Genomic DNA, 20,035 nt, shown 5'->3' with positions numbered 1-20,035 from the left:
AATTATACTAAATCTACAGGGTTGGGTATCACCCACATGCCAGACAAGTGGTGTGCATTAATAAAGGAACTAGGATTAGAGGTATCTGTGAACTCCTTGGAGTATATGAGAGTATGGATTACTGCGTGAATGTGCATCTTGTGACCCCCTGCTTTACTCCTTTTTAGGTCTCGCGCCTAGCGTTGCAGTGCGTAACACTGCTCGCGCAGCGTGAGACCTCATGTAGGGGGTTCTGAAAGCTAACCACACGCTCGTGCGTGTGGTTTTACTTTTGCCGGCTGCCATTGGCTTTAGCGTGTTTTCAAATAAAAATAAGGCATGCAATTGGGCAAAGGCGGGCGCATGTCCCGCCTTTGCTCCACCCATTCCCATCGGTGTCTATTATGCGCATCGGTGTCCTCACTGCCGCGCTCCCTCGCCCCCGCTCCTCTGTGGTGCGCGCGCACCACTCGCGGGCTTGTTCTTTTTTGGATCCATTTAACAGGGAAGCAACTATCAGGTTTCATAAACGCCCTGGAATGAATTGATGTCTCCCACTGTGGGGCAAGAGGTGGGCGCATACATAATCACGTCACATGCTGGTAGTGGCAAGTGACTCTTTAAAAGATAACCCATACGGGGTATACGCCATTCCTGACTTCCAGACGAACTTCCCTCCCCAAAACACCAAGACATGCCAATGTTCACTGTCAGGCCTTTCAGGCCTGCGTCCTGTTGCCTGCTTCAGTCATCCAGTGTGGAACCTACATTTAGAACACCGCTGCAGAGAAGTGACCTCCGAGCCAAACGCAGCACAGATTCCTTCGGCTCCGGACCTCCGTCAAAGTACAACTTCACGCCCAGAAACAAAGCAGACATTCCCTGCCAGCCGTGCCTGCTTGCATCTAGACAACCTGTAGTTTTCTGAGAATTTTTTTAAGTTCTTCCAGCTTTGGCCTCGTTGCACTCGAATGTGGCACCTGACTTAGCTTCCTCTCGGTGCTTTGGTTGATTGCATGCTTTATTTACATTATTTTGTTACTTTCAGTTATTAGGTTTATCTTTCTGTAATCTTTTCTTTACACTGTTTGTTTTTCATTATTCAAATGCATTCTTAAGATTTTCTAATGAACTTGCATTGTCTTTTAATGGACTGACTACTCGTCCATCCATTTGCATTACATTTGGAACTCCAATTCACTAAAAATGAATATGCTGACAAGGTTCCGGAGTTTGGGATCCATGCCAATTTTTGTGGACCAAAAATTCCGGCTGGCTGAAGGAGTTAAAATTAATTACCTAGAAAAATGCATCTATTGTGGCTATTATAAAAATAAAACCTGGTCTCCGCCTTCCTGGACCTACTTTGGGCACCCCCGCAGTAAAACCATTCAATGCATAATTTTCACTTTTAAACATTGAACGTGTCTTCTTTGTTCCTAAACCCTTGTTACTACTATATGCAAGTTCATATTAAAAGACAGGCAAAGGGAAAAGACGTGGGTACTAAGATCGGAGAAGGTTGGTAACCTGGTTGTCATTCTTTGGAGAGATCCCATCCCAAGGCTGTTCTTGAACTCGCACAAGTCCACAAGAAAGGAGATTGCCTGAGGAGGCCTGACTGTCTTCAGTTTAGAGGTAGTGTGGCCAAGAAAAACTCTGTATGACCATTTTTCTATGGTGTGCATTAGGCTCTGAAGTTTGAAGTAGTACCCGGTTTATAAAGCTCACAGGAAAAGAATGAATGGAGTATTGATCATAGCGTATTCACCATAGGGGCAGCCTGGCCCTGAGAGTGAAGGAAGGATTGAATACACAGGCACACTTTTCAAAAACTGCAAATTCCCCCCAAAATGTAAAGCTTAACAAGTGTATCAAAACATGGCATTAAAAATCATTGCCTCCCCTTATCATAAATATCCCTGTACTCACATGTTGATGTGTTTATAACTCTTGGGAAAGACATTTCAAATCAATGTTTCCAGTACTACAGTTACATTTATCAAACTGTACTGAACTAAGAGACTGAATACAATCGCAACATATAGCATCATATAATGCTCCTGCTGTTATCCTTCATACCCAGAACTCTCACTGCACTTGACACAACCATAAATAATTAATTACTCAACGTCCTTTTCATTGCCCCCTCCAAGCTGAAAGTAATCTGCGCCACAGGCCTCCCTTGTGTTTGTTGCCCATGAACTCGCTGAAGGACTCTGCTTCCTAGCCCATCCTCTTCTTCTGTCATGACAATGTTTACTAAGTGGAGTAGTCCTTCGTTACACTCCATGACCATTAGTAAGCCCCCTTTCATCGACGGCCAACCCCTCACACCAGAGTACTAGCGGGTGCTGCACCCGATAGCAAGTTCCTGTCATCTCCGTTGTAACTCCGTTGACCTAGACAAACACTGTACGTCAAAAAAGAATTGTTCCTGAGTGAACCATTCTTCTTCTTTATTTTTTTTTATCTATTGACATTACCCTGGTTCTTAGGGTTATTGGGTTGGCCTGTTTATTGCTGCAGCTTAGACAAACACCTATCGGTCCTGTTGCTGTCCCCTATGATCTTGAAAGTTCTCCTGATAGCATTGTTGATGAGCAGGTCTCGTGCACCTGGCTGAGCCTGTGAGTGCGCAGAGCTTGAATTTAAATTACATGCAACAGTCGCCTATCGGAAGGGACATGAACACCAAGGGGAAGTCCACCTTATAATCCCCCCAAAATCCTGAGCTGTTTCTTTCTTCGTCTAGTCATCCAAATAGTCAGTCACCAAGGCTGTATTTCTGATGTTCAGTTAGCATGTTTTCCGTTCATCAAGAAGCCCGATGCTTCTGCTACGGTGGCAAGTGTGTAACACAGACATAAGCTTTCTTACTGTCCCATGTTTAAGACCTTGTGTTTTGAGCTCTTCAGTAAGCGGATTCACCACACTCAGCTGACTTCTTGGCCTCGCCTTCTGTTCTTTGCCAGCCCTCCTCACGAGGCTCTTGGTCACCAGCCATGCTGATACCTTTTGCTGGTGGATTTGGTGGTGGTGGCCCCAGACTTTCGCCCCCTGGTCACAGGGCCTCTCTCCTCTACAGATTCCTTCTCTGTCAGGACGAGCTCCTAACTAACACCAATGTTATGTTGCAATTTTTGCATTTTCACACGGGTTCTTTTAACAAATCCATGCTACATTGTTGTAGTTGGAGGGCAGGGTCATCACACAGGAGTCTAAAGCCATTCTGGTAGTAGGTACATTATTTTTTTCATGTTAGGCCCTTGATGTAAGCCAAAGCACGATAGGTCCTGTTTGGTCTCCTTTCTCCTTCTAACTGTAATCAACTCCCTCTTCCCACAGAACACAGACGCCAATATACCATTCATCATCATTTGACAGCATGCCCATGTATCGTATACAGACATCCCGTGTCATTACATAATCACCTTTCCTTATACACAGGACATACCAGAAACTTGACTTCACTATATCTTTCCAATATGAATTGAGACAATGAGCACAAGTAGAGCTCTAATGATAATTAATGAGAGAAGGTCCCCACCCCAGAAAAGAAGAGATGGTGAGAGAGAGAGCAGTGCAAATTAAGAGAAAGAAGAACAAAGAATTGCGTGGGCTCTTCCCCTCCTCCCATTTGCACCCCCCATTCCCTTTCTAATATCCCCACCTGTCACTTTACTCCCTCCCTCTACCGTCGTGAGCGCGGTGGGGTGATATTTTCCCCGGGGAGGGCTGGAAGGATAGTGTGCACAATTTTCAATGACTTCATTATATCTAGCATGGGGATCATTTTCCAGTGCCTCTCCCAGCCTTACGAGGTGCTAACAACCTAGTTAACAGGAGATGAAAGAGAAGCAGCATGTTACTTATGTCGATTTAACGCTGTGCTGTGTTATGATATTTTTGCATCACGTCTGTATGTTTGCCGTGAGTTGTCATAGTAAGTTATGCATTTATAACATGCTGTGTTATGTTATATGCAATGGCTTGCTACGGGTATTTAGATGTTTTTAGTCGCATAAGGCTCTGGGCCATTCAATACTCGGACAGTTTTTGGGCAGTGCTATGTTATGCTATGCTGTCACTGCGTGTTCCTACATTTCAACGCCTCGTCGGGGTAGTAAGCGATATACTGTATTTATATATCAGATTATGTTGTGTTTCTGGGCTGTGGCGTACTGTTTCAGGGGTGGGGGAATCATATCGCCCGACGCCCGAACCATGTTGTTTTAATTCACGGGCAAGAAGATTTATTGTCTATTTATGTCCGACGGACATGTAGACATTTAGATATTTTTAATCACGTTAGAGTGGCTCCCAAACTGTGCCGCGGCGCCCTGGTGCGCCGTTATCAGTAGCCAGGGTCGCCGCGGACGATGTGGGAAAGATAGTGTCTGGCCGTGTAAAATACTATGAACCGCGTATTGCAGCTTAGCGCGGCAACTGATATGCAAAGTACGGGGGGGGGGGTTGCAAATGCCACCTGCTTAATGCGGGGACAATGGTTTCGCCCAAGAGCGTACGTACATGCGTACGTACGTGCTTTCGCAGACGTAGCCTCCGCGCCATTACTGGCAGACGCAGCTCACCCGCCCTGCCCTGCTGTGCCTCGTGGGTCCGTCTTCTTCAGAAGTTATAGGTATGTGCGGTCAAGACAGAAAAAAAAAAGTTATGTGTCAGTGTCAATTAAGAGACCACTATCTTTGCACTAACTGGAACGTGGATAGCCACCAATTACCAAAGCTCTTAAAACTCCACCACAACCGCATTGCTGTGGTATGGGTTTCATTGACCATAGAAGATGGCGGGCTAGGTCGGCAACACTGGAAATGCAGGTCGCGCCTGGGTGAGGTTATCTCTGCATCAAGTGCGCCTGGGTGAGGTTAGCCGGCCCCTGCATCAGGTGCATTGACCTAGCGAGCTTAGCTAGCATATCGGGCACTCTTTGTGTTTGGACGTGTGTTGTCGCCGTGAGCTTCGTTCCTGTGCTCTCTTTGCTTTCAAGTGTCGCCGCGGTCCCAGCAGACAGTCGCACACCTCCCGCGAGGCGTGTGTTGGCAGCTGCACTACTGAGATGTTAATCTGCCTCCAGGCTACAGGCTACTGCAGAATAATTAAATGTCACATTTTGTATCGTTGTGGTTTAGGTGGCGTTGTTTCCCGGCTATCTTATCTAGGAGGCGCACATCTCGGGATGAGCCGGCGGGTTAGAGTGAAGCTTGGGGTTCTGGTGCCTCGGTGGATGTGGACTCGAAACACCGTCCTCCTCGACCTCTGCACCAGAGTCTGAACCCGAAACTCGCCCCTCTTCCATCACAGGCCGCGCAGGCCACATGTTTCTGTGCATGGGTGTGAATCAGTTTAATGCCTCGTTCCGCCCCCGCCCATTTTCTCCCTTTCAAGGCTAGGCGTTACCTTGCTTCGATTGATGTGTAACCACATTTACCAGTTAGATCCTTTGCATTGGGGTATAACCCCCAATTCCTCCCCTTTATATGCCTTAGGTTCGTTTGCATCCGGTGCACGTAGATCAACCCCCCCCCCCCCAGTCTTTCTCCCTTTAAAGGCCATACGTTTCTCTGCATCGGTGGACCTGCACTCCCCTCGTTTCATCTTCCATAGACTACCTCTGATCCTAACAAATCTGGGCACAGGTTTGTTCCTTCCTGTTTGTACTTTCCCTGTGTACTTGTGCATAAAACATGCGCACGTTGGCGCCGCTCTTCTGCTCCGACTCTTCCTCAATGCCGGCTTGTGTTTTTAAGTCAGTTGTATTTCTTGGCAGGAGAGTATGGCAGGCCACCAGGTTTTAACGTCCGCCATCGTACACTGCTGCTAACATGCTGCGCGTGCGACCTCCACCCTTCACGACCTCCTACGTGTCTTTTCTCTGTCTGAGACCCCTTGCCAAGTGCTTTAGGCCCCCTGTACAGCGATGTCAATAGTGAAAAACAAACACAGATCACACGCACACTCATGCATGAATAAACACACAAACGCCAGCGGAGATCCCTGTTGTATAGTTGAGTTGTATAGTTGAGGTTGTGACCTCGGTGAAGTTAGTGAAAGTGCGTAAGGGGGTAAAGAACATGTACAAAGTCGATTACAGAGAGTGCATAGGATGGAAACAGATCTGCAGATTAATGCTTTCAGTAGAGACATCCGTTGGTGACTTGTAATTTATAACTTAAAGAGTCCTAACTGTCCTAATATAGAATAGTGAACTATTACTTTCAGCCCAGAACTGCATAAACACACCGACAAATATACATTACAAAATTGATTAAAGTTGCAAATGCAAAGAGGGTACATTTGGCGAAAAAACGATTCTTATTATTAGGAAGCTCCCAACTTTGCTGTTTCTTTTCTTTTTCGATAACTTACCGATTCGCAAGGAGTAGGGCTCACCACGTCTGGCTTTCTGCCTTTCCTGTTTATCTTCCCTTTTCCTTTCCTTTCTTTATTACCTTCCTTAATTCTTTATTTTTCTTTCCTTTCTTTTTGCCTTATTTTCTTTTACCTTTCATTATTTTCTTTGTTCATTCTTTCCTTTACTCCATCAATCATCTTTCTCAAGCAGTCAGTTCTAATGTTTTTCATTTATTCTTTATTGGTAACATGGATGGTAGTTTTGCATTAAAGTTTATGAAAGCTAGCTTGTACTTTTCCAAAGCTCAAATCCTTGTTCTTAGTGTACATTCTTTTCTTGGCTTCTAGGTCTAGAGTGCCAGCCAGTGTAGCACCAGCTGTGCGTTCACAACTTTGCATGAAACAGAATCACTACGAAGCATAGAGGCAGCATAGAGGTTCATTGCAGCAGGCAGCAGCAACCCTTGATTCTCGAAGTTTGGAAAAATGTAGGAGGAAACCTCATTCAAGATTTAGCGTAATTTCCTATCTGAGAAACGACAAGTCTGTTGCTATAAATAACTCAACATTTGTGGACAGTGAGTTTTAAACTGAATTAAGTAGTCTCATACTTGATCACTTTTTGTCCAGTTGACAGGCAAATATGTCTCAACAAAGTCTATTTAGCTTTGGATTCAAAAAAAGTAAAGACAGTGATAAAGATAGCCCAGGAGAAGGAAACCCAAAAAAAACAACTGAGGCCGTTGGGCCGTGTAGCACTGCACAGAATCCTAACATAACTAAGAACAAAAAGTATGACGCTGAAAAAAGAAAACGAGTTTTTCAGTCACACTGGGTGGAATCCTGGCCATGGCTAGCCCTGAAGGAAAGTCCGGAGGGGGAAGGACCAAAAATGTACTGCACTATTTGCCAAAAATATCCTACTATAGCACTCAGCTATTCGGGTTCCGGTAGGAATGCATTCTTAAGTGGATGTGACCAGTTGCGCATTGAACCAATCAGAGCTCATGAAAGTAGTAAGGCACATATGACATGTGTTTCATGGCACCGCCAGGAAATGAAAGAAACCACTTTGCAATGTCAGACCCCTACAGCGAGTACCTCAAATTCCAGTGTCCCTACAGAGCAGCCCCTCATCATGCAAGCACTGCAAAAACTGAAGGAAACAGAAAGAAAGAAACTGACCATCTTGTTTAACAATGCTTACCTAATTGCAAAACAAGGTAAGCCACTCTCAGACATGGACACCCTATGTAGGGCTATGAAGAAAGCAGGTGTGGATATAGGAGAAAATTATGCAAACCGCGAAAAAGCCACAGAGTTCATAAGATGTGAGGCGGATATACTTCGACAGGACATCAAAAAAATAGTTTCAAATTCTCGCTTCATCTGCATTATTGCTGACGGAAGTACAGATAGTGCAATCACTGAACAGGAAACTGTGCTGGTCAGAGTAGTCAATGGTGGGAAACCCTACACTCTATTTGCAGATCTTGTTCCACTTGAACATGCACATGCTCAAGGAGTTCTGGACGGTATAGTTAAAGGAATTAAAAGGTTATCTTTGGATTTAGTAGATATAAGGTCTGCAGAACATCCAGGTCCATCACTAATAGCTGTCAATTTCGATGGTGCTGCAGTTATGATGGGATCTAAGGGAGGGGTTGCAGCACTCCTAAAGAAAGACATTCCTTTTCTTCTTCCGTTCCATTGTGTAGCTCACAAGCTTCAGCTTGGGATTCTAGATGCTGTAAAATCCCATCCCTCTATTTGTCAGTTTGAGCAAACTTTGAAATGGATTTTCAAATTCTATTGGTATAGTCCTAAGAGGCGAAGAGATGCCAAAGAAATTTCAAGAATAATTGATGAAAACTTTGCACATTTCACTGATATTAAACAGGTTAGATGGGTTTCCAGCAAAACCAGGGCTTTGGCAGCCATGCAACAAAACCTGCAGACAGTGGTTCTACACTTGGGACAGGTCGCAGCTGGTAGTGATGATTCTGCTGCGAAGGCAAAAAAGTACCTCTCAGTTGTTACTAGTTTTACATTTATAAAAAACCTTTACAGTCTGAGAGATGTTCTGAAGCCAGTGTCTCAGCTTTCAGAATTCTTTCAGTCTAATGAACTGCTTTTATTGCATGTTCCACCTGCTGTAGAGAGGTGTGCGTTGACCCTAGTAGGCCTAAAGAGTGAGCTGGGTGAATATATGCAGCAGTTTAAAAAACTGTACCACCCTGAAGAAAAGAAGTTTGGACACATTTCTACTGATGGCTGGGAAATAAATTTATCAGGACACTGCCCACCAGCAGCAACAGTCCAAAGTGACAGTGAACTCATTGACAGTATGATTAAGTACATTGATAAGAGGTTTGAAAATTTTAATAGCATGCCAGTTCAAGGTTTTCAGGCATTTGATTATACACTGTGGCCAGAAAGTAGAGAGGAGCTCTATACATATGGGCTCTCTGATATTGAGGCAATTGTACAACATTTTGAGGTACTTTTCACCACAGACGAGAGGTTAGCAATTGTAGAGGAGTTTTGTGGACTTAAAACCCATATGAAAAGCTTTCAGACCAAAGGTATTCCTGTATTGCCTGCATATTCCACCCTGCTAGCAACAAAACCTTACTCGTTGACTAATATATTAAAGCTTGTGGAGATGATGTTCACATTCAGTGTATCTACAGCAGAAGCTGAACGTGTGTTTTCTGCCATGAATATCATTAAGAATCCACTAAGAACACGGTTAAATCAAGATGTTCTCCAAGACCTAATGCTTCTTAAGGTAGAAGGACCCAACTTTGAGGATTATGACCCCAGCAGAGCTATTGATCTCTGGCTTACAACAGGAGGCACAAAGCATGTGTGCGGACATAAAAGGCCACATCTATCATAACTGTTGAAGTACTAGTTTTAGAGCAGATTCCTGTGCCATGCAAGATCGTTTATTGTTGTATTTCTATATGTTTGGATGAAAAGGGATTTATAATATCGCTTGACAAGTTTTCCTTTAGCATTATTATTGCACAGCATTCAATGGTTTACTGATTTTAATAAAGCAAACATATATTAATGTTTCTCTGTCAGCCGGAGCCCTTTGGTTTGTTGTGGAACGGGGGTAGGTGGGACAAGTGGATTTTACAGGACATGTAGATCTCAGTGGCATTTTGTCCCTTGGACAACTAGATTATTTGGAAAATTCCACACCCCTGCTGTTTGTGTGAGCTCTTCCAGTGCCTTTCCCTGTATCCCAGTGTGCCCATCTACTAGTGTATGTCTCCCAGTGGCCGCATCTCCCCAGCCTTGCAGTCTCTCCTAGTATCCATGGCACCCCCATCTCTCAGTCTCCTCTGTAATCCACGTTTTGTCAGTGTCTTCCCGAGTCCGTGTCTCACTGCGTGCTCAGGGTCCTCCATGTGTCCCTTAGTATATATCTCCCTTAGTCTGTGTTTGCCTCGTCCCAGTCTCCTGGTGTCCCTGCTCCCTTAAGTTTCCCAGTGTCCATGTCTACATTTGACCTGATAATATCAGCATGAAAATGACACTAGAGTGCAAACTATTGACCTGTAAACACCGGTACTGTGTGGTAACGCCTCACCAGCGCTTAAATTTAAGCTATTGGCATTGTCATTTACAATGCCAATAACTCAAACTCTCGTAAATGCGAGACCTATTGCATTGCAAATGCTTGTTTTACTTTTACTACTCCCACTAACCATTTACACTTTCCTCATACTAAACACACTCCACGTGTTACCTTCCGCTTTGAGTCCCTTCTATTATTTACCTTCCCTTTCTTTAATACATACATCCTGCAACCTCCCACTTCTGCTTTTTTTTAAAGTACTACTTCCCATACCCCATCTATTTCCCCCCTTCCAACATATCCTCTCACCTTCCTCTTGATAACATATGCCTTTTCCAAAATCACAAATAGTTTATTTCGAAAACGTTTTTTCCATAAAAACATACATTGTTAAAAAACTGTTGTACTATTTACTGTCCAAATATAAGCCTTTTTCTCTCCAAAGTGGTTTTGGACAAACACATACAATCATTAAAATTATTCATAAAATCTCCTCAATGGAGGACAGTGGCTCTACTTTCCCTACCATATCGACTGTCTGCACAGGATGACCCCTTGTTTTCTGATCTTGGGTTAGCCAGTCTACCCTGTCCGAATATGATGACTGGTCATCCCGCTCAGGGGATTTAACATGGTGCCCATGGTCATCCACCATGGCTCTCCACCCTGCGGGGAGTTGATATTTTATCTTGATTGATGAATAGGCAGAAATGATAGTCCTTGCATCAACCGACATTAACCCCATGCCATTACAACGGAAAACAATCCTAATGGCGTCCTGATTTTCTAATTGGTTTGAGGGCCTTATAACCCTAGCTATGTCGTCTCTTATTATTGAGGTGCAGCTCTGTCTGTTCCTCAGCCGATGGATTACTTTATTCTTCAGAGATTCTCTCTATCTCTAATAAGTGGTCTTCTTTTGGGCACTGATGACAAAAAGATTTGACCCTCCTCTCTTTGTGGCTGTTTCCTCACATATCTTCCCTCCCCGCCTTTTCCACAAACACAGATTATTTTTATGGAAAGAGATTTCATCATTTTGGCATTTCTCTAACATGTAGTTTTATAAGCCTGGTTTCGCCAGGCTGGCGTTCCTAATGTTGGGAAATTGTCAAAATGATGGTATACCCCTTTAATACAGTGAATTACCAATCCATCCTTAAAGGCCTCGGGCTTTAATAAATATTTCAGGCATTATAAATGTGTGGAAACATTTCATATTAAATAACTCAGACTTATGGAATAGGACATAACCTCTCCCAATGAACCAATCAAGCCAATAGTCTTGTCGCCATAAAAATCCGTGACTTACTGTATCGCACAAAAAACTGACAACCACCCGGAACAGTCACAAGATTACAAATATAATCACAGTTGGCAAAAGAATAAACAACCCCGTAATTTATCGGGGTGGGCAACACCTCTGCCAATGGTAGTCTGAGAGATTCCATTGAACAAAATATATTTTGATGGAATATAATGACAATTTAACCTTAAAGACCTATTGGCATAATAAATGAATTGTACAATACATTGACCAGGATACTGACTTTGTAGTCCCCTTTCATAAAAAACATTTCAAACCTATGGCATCCAACATAAATGTGCCCAAAGAGCCAATAAGGCTATAGCCTTTAAAGTCGGTTTGTCAACATAACCAATTCAGAACTACTGAATTCTGCAAAAGCTTTACCACAAGCCTATCTTAGTCATACAGTGAGGAAATTAAACATAAACACAGAATTACAGCTTAGAAAACAATACTAAACCCCTCCAGAGAGGGCTAACAAAGAATATCTAAATGCAAATCCTCTATCCGCATGTTTTCTCAGAGAGGGAAAACAGAAATAGAAAGTGAAACCAAAACCCCTGTCTACTATAGTGATCTGTGCTAATGCATGTAACAGAATACCTGTATGCAGGCTTTAAAAGAGTGTAATAACAATACAAATGTAAAGGCCTATTGACTTTAACATATTTTCACACTAAATAAGTCAGGCCTACTGTATTTGTAGTACATTTCCATAATACTGAGATGAGGCCTATTACCTCGGACATAACTTCTTCTAATCAACCAATCAGGCTTATACCCTTTATCACTGGCTTGTAGCCACACCAACACAGGCCACCTGTATGCAACACTGTATATAGTCATAAAACTATATGAACAAAATTACAGTTGGCAAAACAATATACAACTCTTCCTAAAATAGCACAACGTGGATTCTAACCCAAACATCCTAAGAAAGCACACTACTTTGGATCCGAGAGACAGTCAAAGGGGAGGGCCAGGCACCAAACAGGTCCTGCCATGGCCATGCAGGAGTGGGAGGAGAGTTACTGTGCAGGATGTCAGCAGAAAAATAAGAGCGAAAGAGAAATCAAACAGCCTCCTTATAAAGGATTTTCCAATGATGAAACTGGGTGCTCGAGTCAGCACGAGTCTGGGTCACCCGCTATGAAAGAGTGACTGCTCTTGCCCCTCAAGAGCCAGAACACACTGGGTGAATGACCACTGGCTTTAGGTCTCATCTACATGCGCACTCACTTGCATGAGATATTGTTTACAATGAAGAGCTTGGAGCCGGCTCATTGCTTAACCCCTTCCATGCTGCGCAGATTCCGCTGCTGTGCTGACGGAATCTTGCGCGGGCGTGGTCATGACGGAACGGTTCCGTCATGAGCACAGCTCAACCGTGGCTCATGACGGAACCGTTCCGTCATGAGCACCGAAGGGGTTAACATTCATTGGCTTCATTGCCACTCCTATTTGCTGCTTCTTAATTGGCCAGCGCATGCCAGCCTCTTCTTTTGGCTGGAGCATGGACCAAGCACTGATTTCTCCAGCTTGATTGCTGTCCTTCCATTGATCATACAGTGACGGAGGTGCTACTTTTATGCTTTCTTCTCCCCGGTAGTCCTTGTTGACCCTCTTGCCATCTGTAGCTATATTTTACTCTGCCACACGCACTTTAAAAAACGCACTTTACTCCTTAAAATGGATATTTATTGAGACAACAGAGGTTATCTACTTCCAAATGTATTTTCAATAAGACATGGATATAAGTGCTACTACTTTTTAATGTGATATAATTTTTTGTCAAGTTCTTTATCTTTTTAACATGGAGAGATTAACTGATTTGATCAGAATCATAGGAGTGTTGTGCCGCGACCTAACAAGCAGTAGCGGGTCCTGCATGGAGTGCTGTGGGGTTGTAAGGCGGGGAAGGGGCAGGGTGGGAAGTAATAAACTCCGGCATACGGCCGAAAAGCGGAAAGTACATAAATAAAACAAATTCATTTGTGCACGCTGCAAAGCCAAATGGCGATGCAACGTGCGCAATGTAATTCGCTTTATTTATTTATGTACTTACCTCCGTTACTACCCTCCACCCTGCCCCGCCCCACCTCACCACCTCACAGCACTCCCTCCAGGAGACGCTCCTGCTAACAAGCATAGACAAAGCCCATAGGCCTTGCCTTTGAGACTATCGGCTCTGCACCTGCTATTTGTTCCTGCAAGACAGCATGGACTTTGCCAACATTGGCAATAATTTAAAGTCAAGTTGTACAACAGTGGGGCTGCTGTGCAACATGGCTAAAAATAAAAATAAAAGAAGTATATTGATGCATCCAGCGCTAATACACTTTAAAGAAAAGTGCATAAATCCTGGTTGCATCATAGCACTTTTTAAAATTGGTTTTAGACACGCTGCAAAGAATTCGCGCTGCTGTACAGCATGGCCCAAAAACGTTGCCAAAGCCAATGGCTTTTCCAATGCTTGTTGGACGTGCGATGTGGCTAAAGTAGTTTCAGAGCTTGCTTGCACAGTTTACTAGTGGCACAATTAAAAATAAAAGCAGGGCTATTATAAAAGGTTCAATGCTTTTACCTGAGAACATCAGATAACGCTGCAAACATGTGTACATATTATGCCTGCAGCAAGCCACAGGAACGCGAAAAGAAAATGAAATTAAAGAAAGTGCCACATTTACTTTATTTATTCGAAGTGGGTGTGGATTCAACCTGTCACTAGAACTGAGAAGTAATTTTTTCAAATACACCCTTACTGCTGTACTGTCATTGTGAAAAAACTAACAATTGAGTGTACTGTTTTTAAATACAATTAAATATTCCACTGTGATCGTCGCATTATTATCGTAATTATTTTAGTCGGTTATCAAAATGTTATTTAAAAAAGCATACTTTCAATCGAAGGTAAACTGCTTCCAGCGGCTTTGCTTGAGGGGGTGTTACGTTTCCCATTTCAAAATATTTTCGCAAATATGTCATTAAACAAGCAAATATGCATCAGGGGCTTAACAGGCGAAAGGGGACCCCCATTCAGCCCAAGGCCAATGAATATCTATGAGATATGGCAGACTCCGGGGCCACTTATCACATTCTACAGGGGTCCCCATCATTTTACGTTACTGATGGGTATAGGCACAAAAAATATATAAATGTAATCCCATGTAGAACAAACGCGTATATATACATACTCACTGCTGCTATTGAAAACTGAACTGAATAGACTCAGGAGATGCACATGTGGCAATGTATTCCTTTCAAATTCATCTTTCAAAATATTTTCACCATCCCCTCATATTCTTCTCTATTCTCTCCCCCCCCCCCCCCCCCCGCACACTGGATGTCTGTGAGTTTGGCTGAACATTGATGCAAGGGTGCTTTGTGCTCTCGGATCAGATGTTTGCTGGGTGGGTTAGAATCTCCAGGAGGAGCGCTGTGGTGATGATCCACTCACAGTGCAGTGCATGTTGTGAAGCACCGCAGCTGCTCACGTGGTGCTGTATTGACTTCTCATCTAGTGTGGTGAATGGGCATGGACTGTGGCGCATTAGGTTGCCCTAGATACCCAGGTATCTTGTGTGTTGTCCTGCAGCTCACCACCGTCCCTTGCTCGGTTCCCTGGGTGCTTGGCCTGGAGGGCTGTTGTATCTGTTCTGACTTCTGAAACTGGCTGCCCTCTGTGTGCAGTGGCTGTGACTGCCCTCCTCATCTTCCGATAGTCAGCAATCATCATTGGGTCACAATAGCAGCAGATTCTTATTTGTCTCCCCGTCAGGCCAAAATTGCCGCTCTTCCTCCTCTACTTGAGCGGCGGTGAACAACCTTTACAACGCAACTATTACAACGCACTACACTTACAACTAAATTTTTACAACGCAACATCCACTACAACGCATTCCATTACATCGCATGACACTACAACGCATGTTTAAAAACTACCTTTACAACGCATTCCATTACATCGCATACTACCTTTACAACGCATACCATTACAACGCAATCCAACACTTACCCTACTGTTGCACCCCCTGGAGTTAGAATAGTAATTTTTACCCCTATACTATCCAATACTTACCTTAAATGCAATTTAATATTATGCGTTGTAATGGTATGCGTTGTAAAGGTAGTATGCGATGTAATGGAATGCGTTGTAAAAAATGCATTGTAAGTGCATGCGTTGTAAAAGTGTGCGTTGTAATGACATACATCCCTCGAGCGGCCATTGAAAACCACCTTGATACGACTGCCCCTACGTGTCGACGGAATGCATGGGTTAACAAGTGAGTTCCCGGGTGGAGCCTCCTTCCCTGGCACCCTGAACCTCACTCCCTACAGCCCCATACTGCACCTGAAGAGCATGCGTCCTCCACTTTATTAGGCACCTCTGCAGCTCATTGGCCTTGACTGCTTCCCCAGTAGCGGAAGGATAGCCATCCAATGGGGCTGGAGGCAGAGACGGATGGCTCATCCTTGCAGTTTGTTTGTTCTCCATCAATGAGCATGCGTAAGCTCAAGATGCTTCCTTGGCCGTTAGAGCTAAATATCCTGGGGCACTGTTGCACCAAAGGGGTTTTCAATCAGTTTGGTACTGTCCAACTCCATGTCACTGGCGGTAGCCATCTTGGTTGCTGCCTGCTGAAGACACGCAGCTGGAGACCACAGCTGGGCCTGGACTATCACCACTGAATTTTAGGAGGGCAATCGCACCCTGTAGGAGAGCAACTCGCGCACACTTTTTCAACAAACAGACATAACTGCTGCCCTAACAAAAGCTGTACTCAAGGAAACTAACATGAGGCCAAAGTCCCTCACTCAGTTGTACTTCTTAAAACTCTTTTTCTGTTGATCGCAAAAGGTGAGATAACACCTGCATTATCAAGTAAGACCTAAAAAGATCCATAATGGAGCATCAGTTTAAAACCATCATGGGCAACATTTTGGGAAATAGGAAAATAAATTAGTGGCCCAATTCTTAAAGAAAGTCACAAAAGGTGTACTTGCATCCAAGGTATCTGACCTTGGATTGGTGCAGATTTACAACTTTCAAAAATTCACAGGCGTTTACAGAATTGGACTTGGAAAAGAGACTTCACACAACTTTTTGAATTCCGTGTATACAAGCATATATTTTCTCATAGGAAAATCTACTGAGTGATTGCAAATTCTCTTTCTGTAAACCCATTTTTCCCCACCCTGGAAAAGGTTTTACTCTCTGCTTTGTCAAGAGCACATTTCAACCTTTTCCAGTGTAGGAAGAGATTGGAGGGGAGCTTGGGAATACCATTAAACATGTATGTATGTAGGTGCACACACTCACAGGAGAATTCAACCTTGGAAATACCACTTCCTGCCTACTTCCAGACCCTCTAGATAGATTTGAAGAAAGGGGGGAAATCAGACCCTTTCTACAATCAAAGCCCTGATATAACACGAGCCCTTGCGTGATCGGAGAAGATCCTATCAGAGCTCTGAAAGACTAAGAACATTGCATAAGTTGTCACCTCACTCCATGACTCTAAAAGGGGCAAAGGGCTTATTTAACAGGACAGGAAGACGTCTGAAGCATCCTGCCCTAGGACAAGTAGATATTTTATAAAAATACGAAACACACGGCCACAGTTAAACAACCAGGCTATATTCTGGGAGAGATCCATCCACCAGCAGAGACCCAACCCAGAGGCACTATTAAACAACCAGGGCATGTTACTGCAGATCCTGCCTCCATCACCTCTTGCAGGGAAGCTGATTTTGCATATAAATAAAGCACATTCATTAATTAAATAACCATCTATGTGCAGAACCGTCCCATCCACCCGCTTTTCAAATACAAACAGAAGCCCAATTGCACCTGACTGACGGTTCTGAAACTCAGTGAAGATTTACATAGTTCACGATTTTTTAATTTGTAAGAAGTTGTGTGGTTCAAGTTTCTCTTCACTTCTACATACTTTTTCAGTGCATTGCGGGATCATTTTACGTTAGATAAAACCCAGCCAAGATGATTTTTTTCCCTCATGCACAATGGCGAATGTAAGCAGAATTGTTCATTGCCAGTTTACCCTTTGTGATATGCATTGTGGTTACAAAGTGTAAAAATTCGTAAATTAGTAAGTTAGTTAAGTTTTACATTGAACTTGCCAAGGGTTTTGAAAAATAAAACAATGTAAACCCCCTCCCCCCCTTCCAGGTCTGAGGCCACAGTGTTTCCCCTATCAATGTGTGCACTGGGTTTAGGAGTATTGTATGTACCTTTAAGCATGGCGATTAGCGGAATAGTCAGTGGCTGCTATCGGAGGGATGGAAGAAAGGCTGGTCACGGGGAGATCATGTGTAGCTGAATACAGTGTGAGTGCCTTGGTAGCTTCTTGGAAGATTGCCAAGTGGCGAAAGAAGGAAGGAGGGAGATAGTGTGAGAAGGGAAGAGTAGAAGGAGGTTTAGTGTGTGAAAGAGAGGTGGAGTGAGCATAAAAGAGAGTGGGGATGGAATTGGGCAGCTGTTGGAAGCTGACAGGCACACTGATGGAAACTCCTGACATTTTTTACCTTCAGGACAGACGCAGAACTCACCTCAGTAAGCTCAATATTTTGAAGCTAGCCTGGAGTCTTCTCTAATGGACACCACCCCCAGGCCCGAAACCCAATTCTACGTATGGTCCCCAATCCCTAACCCCTATGCTGGAACATCAATTCATGAAGGTGGAAGATGGACAGAAGCCAGACCCTTCCTTGAACAACATCCCTAAGGGAACCCCATGGACCCCGCCTCCATAGAACATGGAAAGGACACACAAGCAAATGGCCTGACAGAGAGACGGAGTGACTGTTTCCTGTCCACATACCTTCTCAGCTGCCGCTGCATATGTCACACAGAGAAAGCGTAATGAAGATCCCAGGACCCTTTTAGGTTGGGCGCAATCTTAGAAGAAGGGCGAGTGCCTAACTCAGTTTGATTTCTGAAGGAAAGCAGCGCTTCCTCATTGGGATGCTGCAGTGTCCAGGGATGCAGTGGTCCCTCACTGAGATGGAGTGGTAAAGAGGGGTGGTGTTAGAATGGTTGGTTCCATAACTGATTGAAGCTCGGTTAATTTGGTGTGCTCTTGTATGAAGTATGGATACTCTGCAATATTGTTCCTATATTTGGCACCCTGTCCCTTGGATAGTAGGGCCACTCCCTTTCTTTTAAAATTGGATGCTCTGCACTACTGGGAGTTTGTGTAGTCCTGGTGCCTTCTGCCTCCCAGGTACCACTTCTGGGCTCGGAGTCTTACCAGCTCAAGGATGGAGATGGTGTGGAATGGATATTTGGGTGTTTCACTTAGCTGATTGATGGGTGAAGCAATTGGAGAAAATTGAGTATAGAAGAAAGCGATACAGAACAAACGTGCGATATCATTCCACAAACACTCCCAACATGTAAGAGGGTCACACTGAGCTCTAAACGGGTATCCCCGTGCATTTCATGATTGTGACAGGTATCCAGAGTGTAAAAATATAAAATGGGGTTTCCAAGTAGGGAAAGGTTTCACCCCAAACCCTTAACTAGAAGGACATGTACCATCTTCAGACTTTCAGGAGATGGTAAACTGAATGACCATCATGAGTAAGAACGACTTGGAAAGCAGGAATGATATTTATGAGTGACATGTTTGCAGATCGCTTGCACAGGTAACTGAGGACTCTTACGGTGGCCTCCTGCAAGAGTCCTTGACAAGTACTTGGTATGTTTCCATTCCCAAGGGCTTCGCTTTGTAAATGGAAGCCATACATGACTATCACTCACCAGATCAAGCCCTCTAAAAAGAGACTATTTGGGACAAAACATGTTGGCTGTGAAGAACGTGAGTAAACCAAGAATAAATCATGACAGGGAAGGACAGGGGGAGCTCACTCTTTGTAGTTTTTGGGTGCTGACCCTCTACTTGTTTCCCTGTCAGTGTGAGAGGGTGCATCTGTTCACCACACATATACAGACACGCTGATAAGGGAAAGCAATGCACAAACTGTGCATATTATGGGAAGTGAGAAAAACATGTCCAGGCTGTCGCATGAACTGTGTTGATATAGAGAGCAGACGGTGCTATGTCTGAGCAGATGTTGACCTTCAAACAGGCCTCAAAACTCTGCAATGAAGCGCTGCCTCTGGGCGCTCTAATTGCCCAATGGTCACACGCTATAGCGTGATTGACAGTAAAGGGCCAAACCACCAAATACCATGAATGTGTGACACCAGAAAGAGCTCATGGGCACCTAAACAGGTGGTCAGGTGGTCAGCTAAAGGAGAACTAAAGTAATATTTAAATAATAATTAAATTAATCTTCCACTGACGGTCAATTATCTGTGAGGGAGAGAGAGAGTGCACTTGAGGGTGACTGAGTGTGCGTGTTTATGCATGCGAGTGGCAAAATGCTGCCTTATTGGAGTTAATTCTTGACATAAGGGACCTGATGGCAAAATGCTTGCATATTAGGGAAAATGCTTGGCATAAGGAGCCCCAATGGCAAACAAAATGGCATATGGGAGGTAATTCTCTTCATCAGTGGCCTGGCACCCTAGAGGTAATTCTTGGCATAATGGGCACCAATCGAAAAATGCTGGCTTACTGGAGGCAATTCTTAGCATAAAGAGCAGCAATAACTAAATGCTAGCCCAATAGAGGTAATTTTTGGCATAAGGGACATATATGGCAAAATGTTGGCACAGGCAATCTGGAAATAATTCTTGGCATAAGAGACAGCCTAGGAAAATGCTGGCATACTTTAGGAAATCATTTACATAA

The 20,035-nt window shown here is 43.9% G+C and overlaps 2 protein-coding genes across 2 annotated transcripts in view; one reads left to right on the top strand and one right to left on the bottom strand.

Annotated features, from left to right (window-relative positions):
- Positions 1-20,035, bottom strand: part of LOC146868456 (discoidin domain-containing receptor 2-like) — a 445,309-nt gene that overhangs the window by 418,503 nt on the left and 6,771 nt on the right. The window lies entirely within an intron of this gene.
- LOC146868457 (zinc finger protein 862-like) lies at positions 7,616-9,256 on the top strand. Its single transcript, XM_085624122.1, has one exon. The coding sequence runs from the start codon at positions 7,616-7,618 to the stop codon at positions 9,254-9,256; it is 1,641 nt and encodes a 546-aa protein (XP_085480248.1).

Source organism: Triturus cristatus, chromosome 1_2, assembly GCF_964204655.1.
Source record: "Triturus cristatus chromosome 1_2, aTriCri1.1, whole genome shotgun sequence".
NCBI classification, from domain to species: Eukaryota; Metazoa; Chordata; class Amphibia; order Caudata; family Salamandridae; genus Triturus; species Triturus cristatus.
The sequence above is the reverse complement of the archived record's forward strand: the minus strand, read 5'-3'. Positions and strand labels throughout refer to the sequence as shown.